The sequence below is a fragment of the Anomaloglossus baeobatrachus genome, chromosome 1 (assembly GCF_048569485.1).
Source record: "Anomaloglossus baeobatrachus isolate aAnoBae1 chromosome 1, aAnoBae1.hap1, whole genome shotgun sequence".
In the NCBI taxonomy this organism is placed as follows: Eukaryota; Metazoa; Chordata; class Amphibia; order Anura; family Aromobatidae; genus Anomaloglossus; species Anomaloglossus baeobatrachus.
Window position 1 is genome coordinate 158,072,331 of NC_134353.1, and position 24,214 is coordinate 158,096,544.

A 24,214-nucleotide genomic window follows, 5' to 3' on the forward strand; every position below is an offset into this window, starting at 1 on the left:
CAGACGTGTGAGTGTGCAAAATTTTGTGGCTGTAGCTGCGACAGTGCAGATGCCAATCCCAGACATACACACACACACACACACACACATTCATCTTTATATATTATATATATATATATATATATATATATATATATATATATATGTAGCTGTACTATCCGGCTTTGCCCGGGTTAATAATAACTGCTGTTAACAAAATAGAATATATTAACAAAAATGTATTCTGCACACAAAAAACACAAAACAAATAGATAGAAATGTAATTATTAAATTGTTGCCTATATTAACCAATCAGAGCTCAGATTAATTAACTGTAGCAAAATAGAAGCTAAGCTGTGATTGGTTGCTATTGGCAGCCTGATAAATCTCCAGGCAACAGAAAGCCCTCCCCCTGACAGTATATATTAGCTCACACATACACATAATAGACAGGTCATGTCACTGACAGCTGCCGTATTTCCTATATGGTACATTTGTTGTTCTTGTAGTTTGGCTGCTTATTAATCAGATTTTTAATTTTGAAGGATAATACCAGACTTGTGTGTGTTTAGGGCGATTATGTGGCGAGGTTGGTGTATGTGTGGTGAGATGTGTGCTGAGGGTGGTATATGTGTTCAAGTACGTGGTAGTGTGTGGCGCATTTTGTGTGTGTGTTCATATCCCCGAGTGTGGTGAGTATCCCATGTCAGGGCCCCACCTTAGCAACTGTACGGTATATACTCTTTGGCGCCATCGCTCTCATTCTTTAAGTCCCCCTTGTTCACATCTGGCAGCTGTCAATTTGCCCCCAACACTTTTCGTTTCACGTTTTCCCCATTATGTAGAGAGGGGCAAAATTGATTGGTAAATTGGAGCGCGCGGGGTTAAAATTTCGCCTCACAACATAGCACCCGGCGCTGCCCGGGATAGTAACTGTCTCTCTGTTTCTCTGCCATTCTCGGTCTGTCTCCCCCTCTGTATATATCTCTCTGTCTCTCTCTCTATCTGTCTGTCTGTCTCTTTCCCTGTCTGTCTCTGTCTCTTTCTCCGTCTGTCTCAATCTCTTTCCCTGTCTGTCTATCTATCTCTTTTCCTGTCTGTCTATCTATCTCTGTCACTTTCCCTGTCTGTCTCTTTCCCTGTCTGTCTCTTTCCCTGTCTGTCTCTTTTACTCTCTTTCCCTGTCTGTCTCTTTCCCTCTCATCCCCTGTCTGTATCTTTCCCTGTAAGTCTGTTTCTTTGTCTGTGTCTGTCTTTTTGTGTCTGTCTCTTACCCTGTCTATGTCTGTTTCTTACCCTGTCTGTGTCTGCCTCTTTCCTTGTCTGTGTCTGTCTCTTTCCCTGGCTGCATTGTGACACGCCAACATTCCATATAAGGGCGTGACTGCGCATTCTTCTGAAGTTCTGGCTGCACTGTGGCTCCCAGCTCCATTCGCTTTAATGGAGGCAGGTTTTTTTGTGAATAACTGTAAAGAGCAGAGTTAAAATTTCCCCTCAAAATATAGCCTATGACGCTCTCGGGGGTCCAGAAGTGTGAGTGTGCAAAATGTTGTGGCTGTAGCTGCGACGGTGCAGATGCCAATCCCAGACATACACACACACATACACACACACATACACACACACATTCAGCTTTATATATTAGATTAATTGTATTACTTAATTTTTAAGAATTAAGTATGCTGACATCCCCTACATATAATCTGAGCATCCATATAACCCTTTATATACCATATGAGCCCACACACAGACCCCCTATATTGAGTACAAGCCCCCCACATAGCCCCTTACATAAAGTATGAGCCCTCCACATAGCTCCTTTAGATACAGTGTGAACCCCCACAACTCCCCCTATATACAGTATGAGTCTCACATAGCCCTCTATATACAGCATGACCCTCACATAATACATTATGAGCTCCCACATAGCCTCCTAAATACAGAATGAGCACTTATATAGCCTCATATAAACATTATGAGCCCCATATAGCCTCCTATATAAAGTATGGTCCCTCTACATTGTTCCTCTAGATACATTGTGAACCCCCACATAGAACTACTATATACAGCATGACTCTCACATAGCCTTTCTATATACAGTATGAGCCCCCATGTAGTCTCCTAAATACAGCATGAGCACTCATATAGTTTCATATAAACATTATGAGCCCCATATAGCCTCCTATATACATTATGTGCCCCACATAGCCTCCTATAAACGTTATGAGCCCCCATAGCCTCCTAAATATAGCATGAACCCCCACATAGCCTACCAAATTATATATGAGCCCCCACATAGCGTCCTATATACATTATGAGCCCCACATAGCCTCCTAAATATAGCATGAACCCCACATAGCCTACCAAATTATGTATGAGCCCCCACATGGCTTCCTATATACATTATGAGCCCCCACATAGACTCCTATATACATTATGAGCTCCAAATAGCCTCCTAAATATCCCATGCACCTCCACATAGCCTCACATATGCAGTATGAGCTTTCACATAGCCTCATATATACATTATGATGCCACATAGCCTCCTATATACATTATGAGCCCCACATAGCCTCCTATCTATATTATAAGCCCTACATAGCCTCCTGTATACGTTATGGGCCTTGTATAGTCTCCTATATACTTATGAGCACCACATAGCCTCCTAAATTTCAACATGAGCCCCCACTTAGCCTCCTAAATTAAGTATGAGCCCCCACATAGCCTCCTATATACATTATGCACCCCATATAGCTTCCTTTATACATTATGAGGCTCACATAGCCTCCTAATTATGGCATGCACCCCTACATAGCCTCATATATACAGTATGACCCCATATTGCCACATATATACAGTTTGAGCCTTCACATAGCTTCCCACATACATTATGACCCACCCATAGCCTTCTATATACATTATGAGCCCCACATAGCCTCCTATACACGGTATTAGCCCACATAGTCTTCTAAATACAGCATGAGCCCATACTTAGGCTACTAAATTAATGATGTGCTCTCACATTACCTCCTAAATTAATTATGAGCCCTCACATAGCCTCCTATATACTCCTATATACATTATTAGTCCCACACAACATTTATATAATCCTATGTACAGTATGAGCCCCACATAGCCTTCTATATATATTATGAGCCTCACATAGCCTCCTATATACAGTATGATCCCCATATAGCCTCTTATATACATTATGAGTCCTCAAATAGCCCCCTATATACATAGCCTCCTATACACAAGAGTTCATTTAGCCTCTTTTATACTTTATGAACCCTAAATAGTCCCTTATATACAGTTTGAACCCATACACATATGTAAACACAACATCACATAATTACCTCCCTCCCATTCCCCCGGAGCTCTGTTAGACTGACTCTCTACACAGCAGAAGCACTCATGTAACATCATCATATCTGCGGACTCACACACTGATTGATGGAAGAAGGAGTCACTGATCCTTCCTTCACCAATGTATTCATCATTATCTGACACGCCCACACCGGGGCCTGGGGTTACTCGTTACCGGGCCGTGGATCTGTTTCTGGGAGCTGCGGTGGCAAGGCCTGGTTCTGTGACCTCGGTGGTGTTAGTTAAAAGGGGAAAATGGTGGTTTATGATAAATGATATGATAGTTTGTGACACCACCTGTGGTATTCGGCCAGAGATAGCCAATGCTGCAGGATAGGACCTCTGGGGTAGATGGTGACGCAGCTTGGTTGTTATAGCTCTCCACAGGTAGAGCTGGGCCCCAGGATGATTGGGAGTAATAGTAGGTGATGGCAGGGGTGCAGGACCGGAGGCGCAGGTGAATAAGAGAGCGACTCAGGGATGCAGTCTCAAGGTTTTTAATCACTGAAGCAGGTTCCAAGGTAACACGACTAGTCAGTGACCGCCTTTGGAGTGCTGGGTTCCACTGTGATGGGCTCCAGTCGATCCCGGGTAGTTCGGAGGTCAAGACCGGTGCACCCTTCTTATGTCCCTTCCCTTTTGGTCTTCCTTCTTGCCCGACTGTCCCACGCCTACGCACATAGTGCCCTGAGCCGATGTTCGTGGACCCTGTCGGGTGGCTTGAAGCTCTATTCCCTGGCCCTATGTGGTCAACTTCCAGCGGATTCTTGTGCGGAGTTGGCTTTCCTACTAGATGCGTTTTCAGCCTCCGGTTTTACAACATGAGCACGTTGGTTCCTCTCCTCCAGTCTAGGGACCGGATCCCTGTTTGCGGCCAAGTCCCTCCACTCCAATATGTTGTATGTGGAACGAAGCCACGGGAGTATGGCGCACGTCCCATGGGCTCTAGGACCCCTTCTCGCTTGTGCCTGGGTCGAGCTGCACCAGCTCCAGACCACAGTTCTTCACTCCTCCACTGCTCCTTCCGACTGTCCAACTCTTTACAGTGTGCTCCCACTAACTAGACTTCACCCCCCCAACCTCGCCTCGGGTTCACCAAGCCCTTTACATGGTCTGATGGGATGTTGCTAAGTGAGAATGTTGTGTGTTTTGTGTGCATACTGGTGGATAACCTCTGCCTTACGCAGGATGGGGTACCACACCTCTGGCTGAGATGCAGTACCTCTGTGGTGACTGAAGCCTCAGGGGCGCCACATATCTGCATCTTAAGGAGGTAAATAACACTGACATCAGAAAGGGTAGTAGTGTTGGCAGTGGAGGGCAAGGTGCAGCCTGCGGTCCACTGTTTTCAGACCCCTGGTTGGGACAACCAGAGGTTCAGATGTGGCCCATAGGCCGCAATTTGCCTTGCCCTACATTAGATGTATACTTCTGACCATACTGATGGATTTTATCATCTTTTTTCTAAAATGTATACAGGCCTTATGTCGTACGCATGCGCCAAAATAATTAATAATGCATTAACTGAAGGCCCTGTGTTGGCTACATTAAGAAACACATCATCAATGTATAAGAAGAGCTATTCTGCAATTTTACCTGCAGTGTAGTTTTCAACTTTTTAGCATTTAACTTTAAGGGATTGTCTGATCATGTTAAATGGGTAGAATTGCAAAGTGTTTTTAAAAAGAAGCAGCTTTGCGATTTACTTGTGATTAGAAATCCTATCTAATCACAAGAAGGATTTTTAATTTTAGAATCAACTGCTAGATGCCCAGATTAGCTCATATTGCTGATAGACAATGACCGGTGGCTGGTCTTCTAATCCAGGAGCAGAGCACTTCCAGACACTGCTTTATTGCTTGAGAGTGCTTTGAAATTGGCTGGTTTGCTGGATCCATTCAGCTTCAGTGCTCCTGTAAGTGCCCCTGTCATATTTTGCGTTAGGGTACGGTTCCACTTGCATATAGCTTCCAATGCGAGAGCATTGGAAGTGATATGCTAATGACCCTCTGCTGCGAGCGTCAGCCGAGTGTCATACGACTGTGATCTGATCTGATGATCGGGTCACAGCTGTGGAGAAGTGGGGGGAGCACTTTCTCCTCATCTCCTCCGCTGTCTGACTCTGCGTTCATCGCACTGCACTCGGAATACATGCGAGTGCAGTACGATGTTTCACATTCTCCCAAACAATTGTATGGGGGTGCATGAGCTGAGACTCACTGCTAAACGCAGCATGCTGCAATTTATTCCGCATGCCGCTATGGCAGGAGAAGTCAATCGCAGATGGAAACTACCCCATAGTTTTGCATTATGTTTTATCGGATTGCACTCGTCCGTGCAAAATGCAAGTGGAACCGAGGCCTTATACTGAGCCTGATGAAGAGACCTAAATAGTTTCGAAAGCTTGCTATATATTACCATCTTTTCAGTTAGCCCTTAAAAGGTATCAACCACTGAAGACTCTCATTTCTTTTAAAAAAAATTTTTATGCTTCTGTAGTCCTCCAATGCTTTTGTGGCAAAGCAGTCTCTGCTGGCAGCATTGGAGTGCATTGGATGTACCATTGGCACATCCATAAGGCTGCTCCAAACTATTAAACAATCAGGGGCACACCATTACTCACCCAGCTGAAAGTTAGGAGGCTGAGAAACAGAGGATGGGGCAACCCCCTTAACTTTAAACTAACGGAAATTGGATATTGGCTTTGGAAAAATAGAGCTTTGACTGCCATGAAAGTTACAAGTGTTACCAAAGTTGTACCTACTGTATTTATAGTAAAAAAAAAAAAAGACAACAGTATACACTTGGTGTGAAAATGTAAAATGTAGACATTCATTTTAACCATATGGGTTTAATAGCTTTGGATGTAATTTTATACATTTCAATAGACAAATCAGGACAAAAGATAACATGCACTCAACAATCTAGGGAAACTAAAGCCGTGACCACATTTCTCCAGCCATAGTCAAACTAAGGTCCTCCAGCCATAGTCAAATCTAAACTTTGCGGCTTGTGGGTATTTTTTGGATGGCATAATGGTCACCTGGAAAAGTACATGTTAACATCATTACATTTCAACTACATTTAGATAAAGATTTAGAAATTAGTGCTCCAGTGGTGTCAGGCACAAATGCAGTATCCACAATTATCACATACTTTAGACAAGGAAGGAAGGATCTTATTTTTGATTGGTCACCAGAAGAATTGTGCAATATAAGATTACCTTGTGTTACCGCTGTACATTTCACTGATCTTCTCATTCTGTAACCAGTCTGAGTATCCAGGTCACTTTGAGCCATATCATTCCATTTTGTAGTTATCTTGAGGTGTTCTGCCAGTCAGACAAATGGACATGATCAGCCCTCCTTACGTAACGTGGCAATGATTTTCGGGTGAGGTTAATGAGAAACTCCACCTTACACACACTTCACATGAGAACATAAATGGGACATTGAATGTGGTTATAAACCAATTAAGGGGATTGTCCACTACCTGGGAATCACCTTTCAAATGAAATAGTCCTCCTTGTAAAGCAAATAACATATGCTCACCTCCTGCACTGGCACCATTCCATCACTGTTGGTGCTGGCTCTCCTGGGGAGATGGTGACATTGTTAAGCCCTGCAGTCAACACGTCAGCCCTGCAGTCAATCAGAGGCCACTACTGGGCTGCTGCACTCTCACTTTTCCTCTAGTCCAAGTTTTGTCCAAAGGAAGTGGGAGTGCAGCAGCCTGAGAGCAGATGCTGATTGGCTGCTGGGCTCAGATGGCATAAGGTCATGCTTTCCCCGGGAGATCTGGTGGTACATGAGTATATGTCATTTTTGATTTACAAGGAGTAGCTATGTCATTTAAAATGAGGTTATACAGGTAGTAGACAAACCCTTTAAAGGGAACCAATCAGCAGGATTTTCATATATAAGCTAAAGCCAGTGCTATACTGGCACTATCAGGCTAATTCTATACATACCTGTATACCTGTAGTGGTCAACTCAGATGTTTAGGTTTTGAAATCCAAGAAAGTGAAGTTTGTAAAATGAGCTGCTTGTTGAGTGACAGTTGCACTGGAGCAGATAATATATTCATAGTTATCCCCTCCCTCTGTTAGAATTAGTATAAGCATTCTACAAATGATTCACTTTGTCCAGCAGGACCTGTGTGAGGTCATACCCATGTGACCTGGTATCCAGCTTTGGTGGCTGAGGCCCCGCCCCTTCTGGTCACATGGGCATGACCTCACACAGGTCCTGCTAGACAAAGTGAGTCATTTGTATAATACTTATGCTAATTCTAACAGAGGGAGGGGATAACTATGAATATATTATCTGCTCCAGTGCAACTGTCACTCAAGAAGCCGCTCATTTTACAAACTTCACTTTCTTGGATTTCAAAACCTAAACATCCGACCACTACAGGTATGTATAGAATCAGCCTGATAGTGCCACTATAGCACTGGCTTTAGTTTATATACCAAAATCCTAGTGATTGGTTCCCTTTAACATTTCTAGTAAAGGTATTTTCTTGGACATTGAGACTGTGCTACTTCAGTGAATAAAGCTATTTTTGAATATATGGGTGATATAGTTAAATATAGTTAAATATATACACAGTAAAAAATGGAGTTGCCCTTTAACCTCATAAGTCAATTATTGGTATATTGTTTCAATTAAGGAATATAAAGTGTCAAAACTCAAGCATAAGAATTTTCTTGTTGTATATCTACATTTAAAGATATTTTGCCTTTCAGTAAAATTTCTTCTAGCAGCTGGCAGCTGCTGCTGGTCTATGACTTTCAGTTGGCATAGCAAGGCGGGCAGCAAACAGTTGCTTGCACAACTGATGCCAACTCTACATCCACGCTGGAGACTAGATGTCTCTTTCCTATCACATAAGCCGCCTGTGACCTACCCAATCAATGTCTCCTAGATTCCCCTTTATCTACACAGAAATTAACCTTTACACATCTAGAGATTTGTACAAACTAGCTATAATGTGGACTGCGAAACCTCTAGGAATATCCAACCCAGAGTTTATAGGCAGCATTGGCTTCCAAGGGCAGCAGAGAAGCAGGACACGGCAGCAGCTCTCTCCGGCTACGATGACACCCATTAATTGCAGACACATAGGAACAGCAGGTGTTTTCTTTGTCAGTGAGTGCCTTTGCTATATTGCATAGAAATAAAACATATGTGTGTATATACCCGCATTTATTTATATATTTTCCTTCCTAATCTTCCGTTTTTAACAGCAGACGGCTGCCCCGGTATATGAGACAGAAATCATCGTAACGTTGGAGAGAAGCCTGGCTCTGACACATTCGTATCTATGCTGATTTTCTTTTTCCTTTTTAACAAGTTGCTAATGTGATTGTTTCAAGGACACAAACAACTCACACATACGTCTATTGTTTTACGTGATGATGTAGAAAGCATTTCAGAGATACACAAGGTTAACATGAAGCATATTTTCTTGTCTTGTAAAAAATGTGATTATTCGGAAAATAATTCTACCTAATATTTATGTAATTATTGAAGAGAAGATGAAAGAAACAGGCGTGCAGAGAAATACTGCCATGTACTAAAAGTTAGTTTATAAAAAATGTAAACTATTTTATTCATTTATATAGCGCTAATAATTCCATAACACTTTCCAGACCTGATCATCACTGTCCCCATTGGGGCTCACAAGTTCCCTATCTTTGGAGACTGGTGGGAATCCCACAGAAACACAGGGAGAACATGCAAAGTCCTTGCAGATGTTGTTTTTGGTAGGATTTGCACCCTAGACCACAATGGTGCAAAGCTACAGTGCTAACCACTGAGCTGTGTTTTAGTAGCTTAAAGGGACTGCCCACCTTATCTGTATTTTAACAGATGTGTTAGGAAAATTATTTGTGGCACTTATATATACTGTAAGTATTTCATGTTCTGTTTTTGTACTTGTTAGTACAGCGCTTCTCAAATATTGCTTACATTTCATATTCTCAAAAAGCCTGTTGAGGGAGGAGCAAGTGACTAGAACTGTCCATGAACAACAATTGTCAAGTCTTGCTGTGACGCCCTGGTCTATCAGGTCGTCACAGAGTATTGTGCAATCTGCCCTTCTGCACAGTATCCACCTCCTCCTTGGTTACGGATCCCTGACCTTTGGTGTTGCTAAGAACAACCAAAATCCTAGGAACACTCTGCACCACACCCACCAGAGACACCAGTGGACAGCCTGAAGGGAATAGGGCTGGCCACTTGGGGGGTTAGTTAAGGGGAGGTCAGGAGTGTTAGGAGACAGTTAGATGTGTCGTGACTCTCAAGAAGAGAGTTCACAAGTTAGTTGTGAAGTGACTCTCAAGTGGAGAGGTCAGGAGCTGGGCTCCTTGTTTACTAGGTGGCAGACGTTGGTCTGGGCCTGGTAGGAGCTTGACCCCGGTCTCAGGGGATCGTGAAAAAGGGCACGGACTGTCGAAGGAGGACAGCCGGCGGCCTTGTGCCATCACCGGGCAGGGGCCAGGGCACGACGGGGTACGTTGACCCCAGGCCAGGAAGTAGCTTCAGGCGTCCTGTTAATTCACCCGACGAGGACGGAGCCTTCAAGATCCTTTCTCCACCCGCTCCAAAATCGGGGTACTAGCTCAACGAGGAGGATAGGACTTTCCCACTGCATAGTCCAGAAAATCCCAAGCGTGAACCCTGAGAGCAAACTCACTTTGTTAGCCATACGGGTGAGCGAGACCCATTTAGTTTTAAGCTGAAAGGGACCAACTTCAGGAAGAGGTGCCAAGGTAAAGGTCACAAGCTAAAAAGCAACACCAACGGCCACGGGATCCAGGCGTACTCCCTCCCTGCTGCAGTAGCATCAAGAACTTTGGTTTACCACGGTTATCAGCGTCAGCGTTATTGGACTGAGTGAGTACGCAATTAACCCTTACCGGCCCGAGGGCACCTTCCCGACACCATCACCGAGTCCCGGGGCATCCCCCTACCCGTGGAGAGGTTAAACATCTGTCTGCCCACACCATCGCCACCGGGTACTCCCAGCCACAGCGGTGATACTTTACCCTTACCACACACCACGGGTGGCGTCATGAACTTTCCACACCGTCACCTGTACATAGACCCCCTTTATTTGAGTGGCCACACAACCCCCGGGTTCGGACGTCCCTCGAGCCACCGCGGATCTGAATCTGAGCAGCCCGGCTGCTGAGGCGAGGGTGGCAGATTGCCACAGATTCATAATGGGTTTAAGGTTTAGACTATGATGGGGTCAAACACATACATGAATATTCTTGGATCTAACCCCTTCTATATTAGCTCTGACAGTTTGAGATCATAAATGTACGCCCCAGTCTCGAGTCTTTTGCGGCCTTTAACACTAGAAGTCCCAGAAATTTCGAGCTCCCCCCATTCCAAAGGTAGAAATGTTAAATGACCCCTCTCTGGGACTTCTAGTATTAACAGGTTTTCCTCCAGGATTGTCCTGCATTTAGCTCCATCCATCTTCCCATCAACTCTCATCAGATTTCTTGTCCCTGTTTAAGGAATGAATCCCCACAGCATGATGCTGCCACCACCATGTTTGATGGTGGGGATGATGTTTTAGGGGGATGTGCAGTGCTAGTTTTCAGTCATGCATAGCGCTTTATATCTAACCCAGAAAGCTCTACTTTGGTTCAAACTGACCAGAGCACCTTCTTCCACAGCTATTGCCATTCAGTATCTGTGACAAGACTTGAAAATTGCTGGTCAATAACACTTTCCATCCAATCTCACTGAGCTAGAACTACTGTATGTTTGCAAAAAGAAAGGGCAAAAATGTTAGAATCTAGGTGTGCAAAACTGGTAGAAACATACCCCAATGGGGTGATCCTATTGTCTGCCATGGCTAAAATTGCAGAAGGAGGACATGTGCTAAGTGCAGGAAGAGAACCTGTAATACAATATATATATATATATATATATATATATATATATATATATATATATATATATATATCACATGTTCATAGGTACATAGGTACTCATGGCACCAGCACATTTGTTAAGGTAAAGATAAAGGAGGAAACCCCTTAAATCTAAAATGTGAAAAGTGTTATTCATTACAGTAGAGGGCATGGTCCCCATAATCACATTATATTGAAATGATCAAGGACATCTTCATACAAACACATATGGTAGATACTGAAAGTCAACCTGTAAATGCCAAGATATTGGGAAACACAATGGGGAAATAATTAATAAAAAGGGGCCATATTGGATAAAATACCATTTAACACTAGAAGTCCCAGGAATTTCGAGCTCCATAGGGTTCCAATGGTAGAAATGTTAAATGACCCCTCTGTGGGACTTCTAGTGTTAATAAACATTAAAGTTCCAAAGATCTGATGCATAAACAGAAGTTGGATCTACCACCTACATCATTGCTTGTGACATGGGTGTCCTAATACACTGTATAATGATATTATTTTCTGTAGTATTTATATACAGTGCATAAAACATTGTTCACTCTGCATTATTTGTCATCGTATTCATGTCTCACTAGTATTGCTGCTCTTTTAAGCTTCATGGGGTCTACAGGACCCTAAAGTATTAGTGTCTTCAGTATTGGTTTGAACCTTGGCATCTCATATACAGCGCTACTGCCCTTCTTCTAATCCTTGCATTAAACACCCCCTTCTATAATGGAATAAATACCTGATAAGGACACAGCCCATAATCAGTGGATGATTTCTCCAGGATTTGCAATAGGTATCTTACTATATATTTTCTCTGAGGGATACTAGTTCAGCTTATAAAGCATCTGCCTCCTGCCTGAGTATATAACCATATGATTAAATCTTGTTCGAAATGCCGATCCCATTGAAATGCATGAGGAGACGCTTGCAAAAAAAATTGTGCAATCAAGAAATGAGAGAGTTAACTGCACGTATAAAATACTACAGCGTTTTTCAAGACCTGTCAGATGTCATTAATTCTCTGCGAATCCCACTGATTTGGAGTCTTTGTTTTACTGTCAGCAGTCTCAGACTACAGTGGAGTCTTGCTGATAAGAATCACCACTTTTTCCATGACGATATATTTTCTTCTTCATCTGGAATGTTCAACTGCTATAGATTTCTGTCTTTTGGAGGTCATCTATATTTGACAATCAAGTCAATTCCCTCAGCGGTGCAATATAAGACACAAGGCATGAGAGAAATTTCAATTCTAGGAAAATATTTTAAATATATTGAACATATGAGAAGAGATGATTTTGATATTGGATTATTGCAGTTTTGGCAGATTAGATATGATATCTATAATTGTATGTATATGTACCTTGCTAAAAATGTAATTAGTCTTCCTGTATAGTGGAAACCAATATATTTTCATTTTTTCTAGTTTAATACTCATGGGCAGGCTCGAACTGGCCAATCAGGGAACAGGTAAATCCCCCAATGGGACACTGTGCACCCCACCCCCTGCACCCTAAATGAGCAGTAGTTGGCGCAATACACTTCATTCTCTATGTAGAGACAAAGTAGTTCAGGCAGCATATCATTCATGTAGCAAACTGCCCAATGTATTGTTATATAGAAGCAGAGGTAAATTTGTGAAAGAGGGTAATGTAATATTTTCATGAAGCTCAACAGTGGACCTGCAGCATCAATGTTAATGGTGGGATTTTGGCACTACAGTCCATGTGTCACGGGTGTGTCACGGGTGACAGCCATGTAGTTTGTGACCATTGAAGGTCACAGCGTTTTGTTGCGCAGAATGCTCCCCGACTTTCATTGTTCCTGCTTTTAGTATTCATTGTTATAGGTAGCTTTCTTGCTAGATTCATCTTTCACCCTTTTGGACCCAGCAGGAGCACGACTTCCATTCAGCTGTTGATCAGTATTCCCTTGGTGTTTAAAGACCCTTTCCTTCCTTTGGACTCTGCTGGTGTTATTTTCAGGTCCTTCAAGCCTTGGTTCCAAGCAGGTGGTTTGTACTCCTCTGTGGTATTGTTGCGGAAAGCTCTACTGAACTCCTACCTCATGGTCATCTAATGGTAAGTAGTTCATCCCTTTCCTCCTGTGTGTCCTACTTGTGACTTCTATAGTTTTTTAGTGGGGTTGACAAAGAGCTCATCCTATCCGTTCCCTATTTAGGTCCCAGTATTAGGGATACCTAGGGTCAGGTATCTGGCTCAGCGCATAGGTGTGGAACCTATCTAGGGTGGTGAGGGACCCCAGGGACCAGCAGTAGGTTCAGTCAGAGGTCACCCTCTTCCCTCTTTCTAGGCACAGGGTTTCCCTTTCATCTTGCGCTTGGTACTTCTCTGTACCTAGCGTGACACCACGACTGATCACAGGTGACAGGTAAAGGTTTTGGATTTACAAGATAGAAAATTTTAGGTCACATGTACACAGCTATATTAGGTATAGTTTTTTTTATAGTTTTTGTTGCTTTGGCAACAGTAATTGTATTTTGTTTCTGCCAATAAAGCCTATTTGATTTGATTTGATATAATATTCACAATCCACCCTCCTGCATCTTCTTAGACTGGGCAACCAGTCAATGCCATCACTTGGTAAAGACAATTAATAGCTATGGCAACCTGATGCCAATTAAACCCAAAAACCTATTTAAGCATTTAAAAGGAACCTGTCATCAGAAATTTAGCTACAAACCTAAAAGTTTCCCCTTCTGCAGCTCCTGGGCTGCATTCTAGCAAGGTTCTTCTAGTTTTTCTGCCCCCTTTTATACCAAAATAAACACTTTATAAAGTTGTACCTTTTCGTATGTAAATTTCGTAAATTATCCATGGGGGCGGGCTGCCTGGTGTCCGTTACTGTCCTCCTGCCGATTTACGCCGCCCCGAACGCTGAATTTCAAACCTCAGGACGCCGCCCCTGGGCGCCCGAGGTCCCACGCATGCGCTGTGCGACTGTAGTGGGACTGTGCACTGCGTGCATGTGTGACCGCTGGTGACGTTTTGCGCAGGCACGAGGTTATGGGCTGTGCTGTGAGTGTCATCAGCAAGTGCCGCCCATAACCTCGTGACCGCACTTTCCCCTCTTCCTCCAGCGTTCTGCGCCGGCCAAATGACCAGACGTCACCTCCTTCCCATCGTACCCTGCAGCAGGAAATAGATGGGAGGAGCGGAGCAGCACAGCACAGGAGAAGCGGAGAGGATCTGAACGACGTACAGAGGGGATGAGCACGGCCACGAGAGTATGGGCGGGCACTTGCGATGCAATCACAGCGCCGCCCATGCTCTCGTGCCTGCGACCACGTCACCAGGTGTCCCGGCGTGAACGGGACCTCGGGCGCAGTGGGTGGCGTCCTGAGGGATGATTTGGAGTGTGGGGGGATGGCGTAAGGGACAGCAACGGACACCAGAGAGCCCGCCCCCATGGAGAATTTACAAGATTTTCATACCAAAAGGTACAACTTTATAAAGTATTTATTTTGGTTTAAAAGGGGGCACAAAAAGTATAGAAACCTTGCTAGAATGCAGCCCAGGAGCTGCAGAAGGGGAAACATTTAATTCAATTTCTGATGACAGGTTCCCCTTTAAGGGCCTTTAGTTTCAGATCACAGTTCAGTATCTGTTTCGGACCCATCGGTCTCTGCTTGAAGCTGCCTTATTATGTTCTCAGATCCTTGCTTCATGTACTTCTGGTTCAAACTTGTTCTGTTCCTAATATTCTCCCTAAAGGCCGCTTTACACACTGCGATATCGGTACCGATATCGCCATCGTGCGTACCCGCCCCCATCAGTTGTGCGACACGGGCAAATCTCTGCCCGTGTCGCACAACATCGCCCGTACCCGTCACACTACTTACCTTCCCTGCGACGTCGCTGTGACCGGCGAACCGCCTCCTTTCTAAGGGGGCGGTTCGTTCAGTGTCACAGCAACGTCACAGCAGCGTCACTGAACCGCCGCCAAATAGAAGCGAAGGGGCGGAGATGAGCGGGACGAACATCCCGCCCACCTCCTCCCTTCCGCATTGTGGCCGGGAGGCAGGTAAGGAGAGATTCCTCGTTCCTGCGGTGTCACACGGAGCGATGTGCGCTGCCGCAGGAACGAGGAACGACTTTGTTACTGCTGCAGTAACGATATTTGAGAATGGACCCCCATGTCGCCGATGAGCGATTTTGCATGTTTTTGCGACGATGCAAAATCGCTCATAGGTGTCACACGTATTGGCATCGCTACAGCGACCGGATGTGTGTCACAAAATCCGTGACCCCAAGGAGATCACTGTAGCGATCTCGTAGCGTGTAAAGTCCGCTTAAGTCTCTAACTGGTTCATCACTGAACTTTCTGATCTGGTTTTGCTTGACCTGTCTATAGTAGTCTTCAAGTTGTGATTCACTTCCTTCTGACCATGTACCAGCTCTGTTGTCCTAGTTCTGATTTTCTCTATCTGCTTATGCCCCATCTTGATCACTGAGTTCTTAGCTTGTGCTCCTTTACACTCCAGTCCTGTGATCTTGTTCCTTAACTGGCTCAATAATATAGTCATATTTAAAATCACCAGTCCTATCATTTCATTCCAGTAAGAAAACAATAGAAAAGACAGCAGTGTGAACAATTAGATTGTTTTGACTTTTCATGTTGACAAATGGGAAAGTACAAGTGCTATAGGGGAATGGGAACTACCCTATAGCTATCTATGTACGGCTATTTTGTAGCTCACAGAAAGGGAGAGACACTGTACATTATAGCATTGAGGGTTAAAGTCAACTTATAACAACAAAAGATATCCTATATATTAGCCTCTAGAGAAGAACGTCCACTAAAAATGCCTATCTTGCTATATGATCTTTTGTGCAGCTATCAGAGAAGAACTAACTTGTAATCACAAGAAAATACTGTACATGAAAAACCGCTATCACATTATATACACATATTTATCTAATATATAAAGCTGAATGTGTGTATGTGTGTGTGTATGTATGTGTTTATGTCCGGGATTGGCATCTGCACCGTCGCAGCTACAGCCACAAAATTTTGCACACTCACACTTCTGGACCCCGAGAGCGTCATAGGCTATGTTTTGAGGGGAAATTTTAACCCTGCACTTTACAGTTATTCACCAAAAAACCTGCCTCCATTAAAGCGAATGGAGCTGGGAGCCACAGTGCTGCCAGAACTTCAGAAGAATGCGCAGCCACGCCCTTATATGGAATGTTGGTGTGTCACAATGCAGCCAGGGAAAGAGACAGACACAGACAGGAAAAGAGGCAGACACAGACAGGGTAAGAGACAGACACAGACAGGGTAAGAGACAGACACAAAGAGACAGACACAGACAGACTGACAGGGAAAGAGACAGACACAGACAAAGAGACAGAGACAGACACAGGGAAACAGACAGACAGGGAAAGAAAGGGAAAGAGACAGATAGGGTAAGAGACAGACAAAGAGACAGACACAGGGAAAGAGACAGAGGGAAAAAGACAGAGGGAAAGAGGGAAAGAGACAGACAGGGAAAGACCTGGAAAAAAACAGGCCTGGAAAGAGACAGACCTGGAAAGAGACAGATGGGGAAAGAAACAGAGAGATAGAGACAGACAAAAAAAAAGAGACAGACAGAGACAGGCAGACGGGGAGACAGACGGGGAAAGAGACAGACGGGGAAAGAGACAGATGGAGCACATTACTTGGCCAATTTAGTTAAATCTGTGTGGAATATCTGTGGTGTTGAAATATATGTTGTGAAATGCTTCTATTAGCTTAGTTTTTGCCTTTTAATAATTACATTTCTATCTATTTGTTTTGTGGTTTTTGTGTGCAGAATACATTTTTGTTAATACATTCTATTTAGTGAACAACAGTTATTAACCCAGGCAAAGCCGGGTAGTACAGCTAATAAATTATAAAAATATATACAGTATACTATAAAAATTCCCCAAAACAGCAGCACTGCCTAAATTAATGCAAAACTACTTAATGAAAGTGGCAAAGCTTCCTGTTAAAGATATAAAAATCTAAAAAGTAAGCAGTACATTCAAAATAGTGATAAAAAGAGGATCCTTTATTCACCAACACCAACTACATTTTAGCATTCCCTAACAGACAAGTGTGAACAGGTGCATACTGAACATAAAATAAACAAGTAGCTGCACTCTAAGATACTATGGTATACAGGAATTAAATATAGCAACCTGGACATGCATTACTGATAAGGAAATACATTTAAAAATTGAGACACTTAGCATATAACAAAGGCCAGTTTTATGCGAGCCCAGTAGCCAGCATCAAGGCGTATCTCGTACATGCACATTCATATAGTAACTATTCTCCTGCATTGTTAACAGGTTTACTAAACATATATATTATAATGGTTATGTGTGGTTGTTATTTCATTTTGCACCTTGGTCTGCTTATTTGTTTGCAATTGGTTTACTTCTCCTTTTTTGTATATTTTCATACCTTGGAGCAATTATTCATCCACACTGTTTACTTTCTTTTGTGTTTATATATATACATCTTTACATATTTACCCTATACATAGGGATGACTGGGCAGTGGTCAGAACCCCAGCAATCAGCATGTTATTATTAGTCCTACAGATAAGCGGGCTTTGCACACTACGACATCGCAGGTGCGATGTCGGTGGGTGTCAAATCGAAAGTGACGCACATCCGGCGTCGCAGTCGATATCGTAGTGTGCAAATCCTTTTTGATACGATTAACGAGCGCAAAAGCGTCGTTATCGTATGATCAGTGTAGGGTCCGACATTTCCATAATGCCGGTGCAGCGACAGGTACGATGAAGTTCCTTGTTCCTGCGGCAGCACACATCACTGTATGTGAAGCAGCAGGAGCGAGGAACATCTCCTACCTGCATCTCGGCTGCAATGCGGAAGGAAGGAGGTGGGCGGGATGATTACATCCTGCTCATCTCCGCCCCTCCGCTGCTATTGGCCGCCTGCCGTGTGACGTCGCTGTGACGCCGCACGACCTGCCCCCTTAGGAAGGAGGCGGGTAGCTGGCCAGAGTGACGTTGCACGGCAGGTGAGTGCATGTGAAGCCGGCGTAGCGATAATGTTCACTACCCCAACATCACAACATATCGCTGCTGCGACGCGGGCGGCGACTATCGCGCTCGACATCGCAGCATCGGCTTGCGATTTTGCAGCGTGCAAAGTACCTCTTAGAGGCTAACTTAATTTTTTGGAGAAAAACCCTTTAAAGTACCACTCTAGTGTTTTTTTTATTGCACTGCTGCAGTGGTGCTTTAATTTCCAGTTACTCAGCCCCGTCTGATACTCAACTTCCCATGCCTTCATTCTTTTCCAGCATCACTTCAGTCAGACTGTGACGCAAAGTGACCTTCCGGCAGCTCCAGTGTTTCATTGAGTGCACCAGAGCTCACTTTTCAATACAGCTCTGTGAGATCCTCGTTGTGGCTCTCATGGAGTTGTATTGGGAGCCTGTGATGTGACTACTGACTTACGGCCAGTCAGAATTTATGAGCACAAGATGGCACCAAATGACCAGAGTGGCGTTAGGTAAGGTATCAAAATGCCGGAAGGTGAGTGTAAGAATGGGGGTAGCGGGTTTACATTTAAAACGCAACTCCAGGGATGAAGAAAAACAAATGCTAAAGTGGTGTTTTAACTAATATACTGCAGGAGGTGTGCAACTGTAATCACAGGGGGTAGGTTACAGTTATGGGGGTTGATGAATTATTATGTAACAGATGGTATATGATTATAACCTGAGGGGAGTGGTGGTTGATTATTGCACGGTGGGGACATGGTATAATCTCGGTGGGAGATTATTATAAAAAGGGCATGGACATATAATTGGAGGTGGGGTGAGAGAGTTATTGCAGCAATGTTCTGTGTGATTGTGATGGGGGCTGCCTCAAACCACAGTGTTTTTATATGTAAAATTAGAAATCAAGTGCACATTGGATACTGATAGTGACAGCAAAATTTAAGTGACACATTGGATTTCTTGGACTACATCAGACCTGCATGTTTGTTTTTGTTTGCTTATTATTTAATAAAACTAGGTGAACTAGGGAAAGTGTGGGGGAGTATTTGCTTTCAAATTAACTATTTTTCTGTGTTTGTCTTTTTCTTTTTACTTACTGGGTTAGTAATGGGAGTGTCTGACACTTCGCTGTCACTAACACCAGGGCTTGATGCCAACTGACATTACAGAACTGACATAAACTCCAACTATCATTACCTCGATTGCCACTGCAGCAGGGTAATCAGAAAGAGCCAAAGAAAGAACCAGAAATGTAATCTATCACTTCTGGAGTGGCTGCGGGCTTGTATTTTTAGGCTGGGAAGGGCCTAATAACCATGGACCTTTCAAGCCTGTTAATATCAGCCCCCAGCTGTCTGTCTTACCTTTGCTAGTTATCAAAAATAGGGGGGGGCTCCATGTCATTTTTTTCATTTATTTATATTTATTTAATTTTTTATTTATTTATAAAAAGTTGTCCAATAAGCTCCACAGGGTGCAATTTTATTACATGTCATGGGGTGGCGGGTGCATTGATATATGTACAAGTCTGTCTGTCTATATGTATGTTTATATATTTGACTCTCTGTTTACATCCATCTATTTCTATTATGTATCTTTATCGATTATCTATATCTATAGCATTCATTGGTGTCCTAGGAAAACACATGCAAAATTGTATGTAAAATGAGGTAAAAACGTGTGTGTTTGCCCCTGCGTTTTTCTGACAAGAGATGCAGAAATTTCTGCATCAAAAATTCTCAAGGTGTGCATACCCTAAGGCTATGTTCGCACGAACCTGCTGAAATTTCTGCAGTGATTTGACAGCATATGTGCGCTTCAAATCGCTGCAGAAACACTGCGTAATGGATGCAGTGTTTCAGCAGAATAAATGCCGAATTCATGTGCTATGGCTGCTGCCCCCACCATAGACAGAGTGGGAGCTGCATCCAAAGCGCATAAATTAATTGACATGTTGCTTTTTTGAATGCACGGATTTGGGTCAAAATTTTGGAATCCAAATTGCTGCGTTCAAAAAAGCAACATGCGCAAGGATCATGCACAATCTACATAGATTGGTGGGGACGCAGGACGCATGCATTTACGCTGCAGGGCTATACGCAGCGTAAATGCATGCAAATACGCAACGTGCGCACGAGCCCTTAACCTTCCTTTCTACAGTGTTTATCTGATGGACTAAGTCGCGAATGGATGGAGACTTTTCATAAAAGGGAAGCAATTTTCAATACTTTTGCCAAGGTACTAAGTTATTCAGCTACTTAGTGCACACATTGTAGCCTTTCTTTTCAACAGTACCATGTATCCATAAGGAGCACCTGCAGTGCAATAAACCATAAAACAATAAGTAAACAGCATTACAAAAAGGAGAAAAGAAGAAAAAGGAATTTAGAGCTAAGAGTCAAGTGTAAAGCTGTCAGGAAACATTTCCATACTGAATGCATTCACTTCTCAGTATAAGATAGTATACCTGTCAGTATGTGTGTGCTGTGGGTATAGCGGAGGAGAGCAAACACATGAATCACTGGAGGGTTAATAAGAACATTTATCATAACTCTACCTGACAAAAGATGTATAATGTAAGACCCTCAAATGAAATGGCGATAAAATCATCGTTACCATCCCCACGTCTATACAGTAGTTCATGTTCACCGCCTAGTATCTATGCATCTTTCTTAAGCTCTCATCTTGTCTGCTGCACCAAGGATAATGAATGACTGTACATAAGCTCAGGGAGCGCTGCTCATATTCATCCCACCTGCTAATAATGATGACCTTGTCTTGATACTACTACAGGGAGACTCCCAAAAGGAGCAGCTATAAATATTACATTGTCTACTTTGTGCAAGCCCATTGTTGTGACACCAAATGCCCCCCAGCTCGCTGCGGAGAATTTTCTCAGCTGTAGAAATTGCCATTTTGAGCGTGGATTGAGGTTGATGGCTTCACACTAGATCTTCAACATTTATACTATTGAAATGCAAAATCAGAAAGGCTTTTTACAGCAATTGCTCCGATGCATTTCAGACAGTATTCATTAGACTGAACACAATTAAATTGGTAGCTCCAGACGGTTCCGATCATCTTTTGTTAGAGGCTTACATAAGGAATACATTACAGTACGCAGTCTACTAGTCATTAGATTCACCACTAATGTCAACATAACCATGGTTTTACTTGTAAAGTAATAGGAAATAATAATAATCATCAGATTCTAATATCAAAACTCAACAGTGTATACTGAGAAATCACCGACTGTGAACGATCACTCATTGCCCACTGTTAGCATGTCAAATGACTGACCAATGAATGACTTTTCGTCATTCATTCCATAAAAACTATGTAAAAAAATATTGATAATTGTAACAGTTAAATCTAAATGAACAAACAATGATCTATGGACAATCAGTTAATTAATGCCTATATTAAATGATCGTTACAAAGAGATGACAGCATTTATACGTTATCCTTATTATTATAAATAATAGAATTCTTAATAGTAATAATTAACTATTTTCCTTATTTATTGTAATTTTGTATCTTCATTTTTTATATCCTCAAGCAATACAAAACTTCACAGAAATGTGTACAGGCATTCCTTTTTATGAGATGCCGCAATCAATTTATAAAGGTTGATAATTTTGTTTAAAGTAAGGCTAGCCATAAACAGTGAGATGTCAAAGCAACTCCTCCACGCCGGAGAGATATCTACCCCGTTCACAGACTCCCGCTGTGTCAGAAGCGCTGCTGGCACAGTGGGGCCACACATCAATGCAGCATGTTGTATTATAGCATTATAGCACTTTTGATCTTCCTCACTCATTGAACTCAAAAACTCCTAGGATGTATGCCGAAACTTAATTTATTGAAATAGCTATTGTGGTATCCAAACAAACATAGAAACATATCTATACTTTATAGAATGCTTCTGAAAGTTGCGTCTATAATTGTTGTTTTGTTATCGGGCACAAGAGTTATAACACATTAGCAGTTTTCTGACATTCTTCGATGTAATGTCTCCGCTGTTGCCAAGACCGGATTGTTCAGTTTCTCTATACGGTATAAGAAGTGTCGCCATCTCACAGCACACTTACCGACATCACACCACTGACATTAATGACATTGTAACAAAATATAAAAGATAAAGAAAACATCAGCCTTCACACACCATACAAGCGACTAATTCATCGCCTTCGTCTCTCCAATAACCACCATGAAACACAGCGTGACACACCTAACAATTACATCCAGCAAGAACCTAACCACTTCAGACACGAGAGGAATCCCTGCCCTAAAGAATGCCAGGCATCACATCACTACAACAACAGAGAAAACTGCAGAATTGTCTTATTTTTTTGCAAATATCGCTGCAATTTTATGTGTCCGGTCTGCAAATAAAACTCTAAAAGGGGTAATAACCTACCAAGATATCCAATGCGAAGAGAAATTAGTAACCGCTATAATCTGCTCTGTTATAGATTAAAAATAAATTGAAGGAGACAAAAAGCGCAGATTGGGTCTTAACCGACTAGAGTAGTGGATATGAAGGGATCAGGAATTCACAACCACTGTTAAAATGTATACTAACGGCTGCTGCAGCTACCCGGTGGTAGGTGATAGGTGCAGAAGAAAGGGTTAAACGCCGTGCTGCCGTTAAAGAAAAGTCAAGACCAAATGGATAGGAATTGTGACCTTTATTCATCTATGCGTTTCAGAGATTATCCTCTTTCTTCACGACCAAAGACCAAAATTCCTATCCATTTGGTCTTGAAGTTTCTTCTACAGTAGTGCGGCATTTAACCCTTTCTTTGATCTGCACCTATCATAGATTCATAGATGATATTGGCAAAGTCTTGGACCACCTATAATTCCAAGTAGAATACGTTTTATTGGCACACTTGGAAATATGGATGCTTATGAAGGTTTCAAACTCGTCATTAGATACAAAAGTTCTTGGCTCACCAAAATGAATATAAGACCTTTATTATAGAGGCAATCCAAAAAAGATGTTTCAACCCCTATATTTGGGTCTTCATCAGACACCATAGAGTCTTGTGTAGATATGTGCCTTTAAGATGGTGAGATTGTCAAAATCGCCGTAAGATTTGTAGATAAATCTGATTGCTGTGCTGTATAGATGTGATGACGTTGTATAGCAGAGCAACTTACATGCTGTGAAAGGGTGCAATCTGATTTATCTATAAATCTCATGGTGATTTTGACAGTATCACAATCTTAAAGGCATATCCCTACACAAGAATCTATTGTGTTTGATGAAGACCCAAATATAGGAGTTGAAACGTTCAATTTTTTTGTATTACCTGTAGAATAAAGTCCTTATATTCATTTTGGTGTGCCAAATACTTTTGCACCCATAATTTCTTAGTTATATGTAAATCTAGTCTTGTTAGCGAAGGGAATGTCATCTTCAACCTGTCTCCTCCTTACATCTGTGACCTAGTCTCCCGGTACCTACCTGCCCGCAACCTCAGATCCTCACAAGATCTCCTTCTCTGCTCCTCTCTTATCTCCTCTTCCCACAATCACATACAAGATTTCTTCTGTGCCTTTCCCATACTCGGGAATGCTCTACCCCAGCATATCAGACTCTCGCCTACTGAGGAAAGCTTCAAAAGGAACCTGAAGACCGACCTCTTCCTACAAGCCTATAACCTACAATAACACTTAGACCAGTACACCACTGCACAACCAGCTCTCTTCTCACCTACTGTATCCTCACCATCCCCTGTAGACTGTGAGCCATCACGGGCAGTGTCCTCTCTTCTCCTGTACCAGTCTGTTTTTGTAATGTTCATGATTGTTGTACTTGTCCTTATTGTGGGTGGCACGGTGGCTCAGTGGGTAGCACTGCAGCCTTGCAGCACTGGGGTCCTG

General features: G+C 42.8%; 1 protein-coding gene across 16 annotated transcripts in view; it reads right to left on the bottom strand.

Annotated features, from left to right (window-relative positions):
* The window catches only part of TENM3 (teneurin transmembrane protein 3), a 1,857,795-nt gene that overhangs the window by 856,416 nt on the left and 977,165 nt on the right, over positions 1–24,214 (bottom strand). For 14 of the 16 annotated variants that reach the window (XM_075347169.1, XM_075347173.1, XM_075347163.1 and 11 more), the window contains one exon: positions 6,569–6,676. The exons of the other annotated variants lie outside the window; for them this stretch is intronic. In XM_075347169.1, the coding sequence (XP_075203284.1) occupies positions 6,569–6,676 (108 nt within the window). The remainder of the gene's footprint in view (positions 1–6,568; positions 6,677–24,214) is intronic. 16 annotated transcript variants of the gene reach the window in all.